Source organism: Salvelinus fontinalis, unplaced genomic scaffold, assembly GCF_029448725.1.
Source record: "Salvelinus fontinalis isolate EN_2023a unplaced genomic scaffold, ASM2944872v1 scaffold_0083, whole genome shotgun sequence".
NCBI lineage: Eukaryota > Metazoa > Chordata > Actinopteri > Salmoniformes > Salmonidae > Salvelinus > Salvelinus fontinalis.
In genome coordinates this window covers 304,374-309,603 of record NW_026600292.1, presented here as the reverse complement: position 1 = coordinate 309,603, position 5,230 = coordinate 304,374, and the positions used below count along the sequence as shown (strand labels likewise).

The following is a 5,230-nucleotide window of genomic DNA, read 5'->3' as shown; positions in this document are numbered from 1 at the left end:
TGTAATCAGTCAAAACAAAATGATTAAGATCAGCTTGAAACCTGTCAATTTGTGTTGAAGTATTGAAGATGTAACTTTACCTGCTACAATGATCATCAGAGCTGTAGAGTTCATAGATCCTCTTCCATTCTGGGCCTCACAGTAATATTCTCCTCTGTCCTCAGAGATGATGTTAGTGATGCTGTAACGCTGTCCTGATGCTTTTGGTGAGGTTACGTTCTTCTTGTACCAGGTGTATTTGTCCACAGGTGGGTTGGCATCACTGCTGCAGGTCAGAGTCACTGAACTGCCCTCCACTATTTCACCAGAGGGACTGACTGACATTGAGGTGTTCTTTGGGCCATCTGGTGGACAATATGTAACAACAGTGTATTAAATAGTGTTTTTCTTGTTATTGAAATATTAATTTAAATGTGATCCTGTGATCAAAAGATGAGGTTAGGTGTATTTACACTGAACGTCCACAGACACAGAAGAAGAGTTGAGACGTCCATATTTATTCTCAGCCTCACAGTAGTATTCTCCACTGTTCTCAGAGCTGATGTTAGTGATGCTGTAACTCTGTCCTGATGCTTTTGGTGAGGCTACGTTCTTCTTGTACCAGGTGTATTTGTCCACAGGTGGGTTGGCATCACTGCTGCAGGTCAGAGTCACTGAACTGCCCTCCACTATTTCACCAGAGGGACTGACTGACACTGAGGTGTTCTGTGGAGCGTCTGGTAAAGGAGAATTCGTCAGAGGATTATTAAGGTGCAATTACAACCTCACATGACATATATCAAAATCTGTGAAGCCAGACTATCAAAAATAAGAATCCACTTACACAAAACATGAACAGGAACACATGTGACACTGAGCTGTACTTTACTCACATTTCACATCAATGTCGATTGACTCAGACGTCCCTGTTTTAATCCCATTCCAGGCCTCACAGTAGTACTCTCCAGTGTCAGATGACTTGATATGATTGAAGACAGGATGTGGTCCTGTGTTCACATAGGAGAACTGATAGTGACCTCCATTCTTCTTGTACCAGGTGTATTTGTCCACAGGTGGGTTGGCATCACTGCTGCAGGTCAGAGTCACTGAACTGCCCTCCACTATTTCACCAGAGGGACTGACTGACACTGAGGTGTTCCTTGGACCATCTGGTGTTGAAGATGACAGAAAAAATAACAACTCATATAACATGTATGTAACGCTCGTCGTAATCCTCCTCGTCTGAGGAGGAGTAAGGATCGGACCAAAGCGCAGCGTGGTTTGAATACATACTTTAATTATTTAAACGAAGACGAAAAACACTTGACAAAATACAAAACAATAAACGACGTGAACAAACGAACGAAAACAGTACCGTGTGGTGAACAAACACAGACACGGCAACAATCACCCACAAACAAACAGTGAAAACAGTCAACCTCAATATGGTTCCCAATCAGAGACAATGACAAACACCTGCCTCTGATTGAGAACCATATTAGGCCAAACAATAAACCCAACATAGAAATACATTACATAGAATGCCCACCCAGCTCACGTCCTGGCCAACTAAACAAGACTGAACAAAGGAAATAAGGTCAGGAACGTGACAATGTAAGACACCAAGAGGTGATGTAAATTAGTATAGATTAGTATATTACACTGACATGTAGAACCATGTATTACAGAGATGATGTAAATTAGTATAGATTAGTATATTACAGAGATGATGTAAATTAGTCTAGAGTAGTATATTACACTGACATGTAGAACCATGTATTAGAGAGATGATGTAAATGAGTATAGATTAGTATATTATACTGACATGTAGAACCATGTTTTACAGAGATGATGTAAATTAGTATAGATTAGTATATTACACTGACATGTAGAACCATGTATTACAGAGATGATGTAAATTAGTATAGATTAGTATATTACACTGACATGTAGAACCATGATTTACAGAGATGATGTAAATTAGTATAGATTAGTATATTACACTGACATGTAGAACCATGTATTACAGAGATGATGTAAATTAATATAGATTAGTATATTATACTGACATGTAGAACCATGTATTACAGAGATGATGTAAATTAGTATAGATTAGTATATTACACTGACATGTAGAACCATGTATTAGAGAGATGATATCAATGACTTTCACTGTAGATATATCAACACCCCACGTACTCACATCTGACAGTGAGAGTCTCTTCTGGAGAGAGGATTCTCTCAAAGCCTTTTACAGCACAGGAGTAGTTCCCTGCATCCTCACTGCTGACTGGGTCTAGGATCAGACTGTTATAACTGGTGACTGGGTCTAGGATCAGGCTGTTATTGGTGATTGTGTTGGTTAGATGTTGTCTGTTCTTGTACCAGATGTAGGTGGGGTTGAGACCGACTGTACATTGGGTTCTACATCTCAGTGTGACTCTCTCCCCCACTGACACAGACGTAGGATCCATCTCCAACAGGATATCTAAGAGGAAACATCAGTCATATTTGACTCCAGACAGACTTGTCATGTGATTAGACTTGTCCTATTACAGTACTAACTGTAGGTGGACTATTACCTGTGACAGTCAACATCACACCAGGAAGGCCAGAAAATCTCCCCTTATTTGTTGTTCGTAATCTGAATTTGTATTCAGCCGAGTCCTTCTCTGTCAGGTGTGTTATTGTCATGATGTGGTGGTTCTCTGTGGTCCTATTGTACTCCACACGACCTGCATACTCTGGATATGAACTGAGATCTACAGGGTGTTTCTGTGTAAACCAGAATGAACCTTGTTCTATATAACTAGTGGGATGAGTGTAAGAGCAGGATATGTCCACTGTGGAGCCCTTCAAGACACAGATTCTCCTCTTGGTGTAAGTCACCCTCCAGCAGTTGTGACCCTGAGCACCTGAAACATAAAGAGGCTCTCTGTTAATAGTTTTAACTTTTCATGTCTTGTTTCTTCAGGTGCAAAGTAAATAAGTAAACTGTTAATTTCAAGTCGTTTCAGTATGAATCATAACCATTTGAGCTGTTGGTATTGCTAGAGTGAAACACTGTGTTTGAATCAACACTTTTTTTCCCCACTCACACACTGCAGGAGAGTGGAGATCCTCATGGCCTTTTACAGCACAGGAGAAGCTGTCTTCATAGTTACTGGAGACTGAGTATTTGTACTGGGGGGAGGTGCTCTCATCTAGATGTTGTCCGTTCTTGTACCAGATGTAGGTGGGGTTACCAGTCAGAGTACAGGTGGTTTTACAGGTCAGTGTGTTGTAATATTTCCTCTCCACCTTTAGATCTGAAGGGAGAGGATATGAAACAATAATGGAGGAAGTCTGTCAGTCACCACCATTTCACTGTTCTCATAGAACATGTAATAAATGACTTGTACTATACTATTTATTCAGTACCTGTGAGACTGAGAGTGAATCCATATGAGCCATATTTCCATTCTGAATACTGGTTTGTTTTATATCTGAAGTAATATGTTGCTATGTCTCTCTCTCTCAGGTCTGTTATTCTCAGGATGCAGTCCTTCTCTGTAGTTCCACGTAACTCCACACGACCTTCATAATTAGGGTCCCATCTCAGATCATACGGCTTACCATTCAACTGTGTGTTATACCAGACAATCTTTGTGACTTGGGTCACACTGGGAATAGGACAGCGCAGGTCCACTGATGACCCCTTTAAGGCACAGACACTCATCACAGTATTTTGTCCCAGAACACCTGAAACACAGTGTCACAGGACTCAACCATGAGAGAACTTCATTTGTGACGTCAAGACTATAAAAAAACTGACAATACAATATTACATCCAAATGCATGTAAACATGTGTAGCATACTGTAGGACCCATCTACTCAAATGTACATTCCCTTATATCATTCTAGTATTCATTTCAATATACATCATGGAAGTAAAAAGCACTGGTGGCCAGGGTAGGGGTCAATCCCGTTTAAATTCCAGTCAATTCAGAAAGTAAACCAAATTCCAATTCCACAATTTCTAAATGTTCCTAATTGAAAAGCATTGGAAATAATTGGAATTAGAATTTCAGTCTACTTCCTGAATTGAGTGTAATTGAGATGGAATTGACCCCAACTCTGCTGGTGGTTGACAACATTCTTATTCTGCTACTGTTGCTGATGTGAAGAAGTGTGAATGGAAACCAGAGATAAGCATCACTCAGTGAGGTGTGAAATATGACTATTTAATGGTGGAGACACCTAACAGAACACACCAGAATATCATTATGATTCGTATCCTTTTAGAAATGTCTGTAGATTGATAAACAGAGAAACTAAAAGACAGGAATGAGACCATACCTGCTACAGACCAGAGAAAGACCACCAACACACTTCCTGCTGTTCTCAAGGCCATTGTTGCATCTCCCACCCTGCAGTCTTAGAAACATAAACAACAACTCACTCTATAGCTGGTGAATAACTGCACCTGATACATTGAAGTAGAAACTGTAAATGGGGTACAGGGCCTCATTACTGAAAATGAACCAGGCTCATATTGTGTTGTGTTGTATTGTGTATATGGTTGTCTATGTGAATACTGTCTGTCTGTAAGTCTATATCACTATGTATGTAATGTGTGTGATGTGTTGCATGTCTGTCTACGTCTGTCTATTTAAACTGACATGTTGTATGATGCAATAATAAATTCCTAATGTATACAATAGTCATCATCATCACCATCATCATCATCAACAACAATCAGTTATTGAACAGATCTGTAGTACTGTAAACACATATTTCTTCATTGATTTCTTCATTGAACACACGTATGCACACAGACACACACACACACCATCTCTAGGGAAGGCCCATAAGTCCCATGGAGTCTGTATCAAAGTCTAGAGAGCTGGTTGTTATGGATGTAGAAAAGTTGAAACACACATCCTACACAGTATAGATGTCAACCCTACTCCCTATCAGTCTGGTCCTGAAGGGCCCTCAGATAAATCCACTGTGTCACACACACACACACACACACACTCTGCACACACACACTGCACTGTTACAATGTTTGTCTGCATGTCTATTTTACCCTGGTTAATCATCTCATCACTATGTAGATCAACACTCCTACACTGAGACACTATGAATACTGACCCTGATGTAACAACCAAAACACAGATCAAAACATAACAAGAAGTAAAATGATACATTACCCTCAAGAATATGACAAATGACTAAAAACAAATAACCCAAAACTATATTTCAAGA

General features: G+C 39.9%; 1 protein-coding gene across 1 annotated transcript; it reads right to left on the bottom strand.

The window, feature by feature from the left end:
• Nucleotides 1-438: 438 nt before the first annotated feature.
• Nucleotides 439-3,362, bottom strand: LOC129842985 (B-cell receptor CD22-like). The gene is made up of 4 exons (XM_055911706.1): nucleotides 3,347-3,362; nucleotides 3,078-3,287; nucleotides 2,183-2,479; nucleotides 439-716 (listed from the first exon to the last, which is right to left on the bottom strand). Exons 1-4 carry the CDS (start codon nucleotides 3,360-3,362, stop codon nucleotides 439-441), a joined length of 801 nt encoding a protein of 266 aa, XP_055767681.1.
• Nucleotides 3,363-5,230: the final 1,868 nt, after the last annotated feature.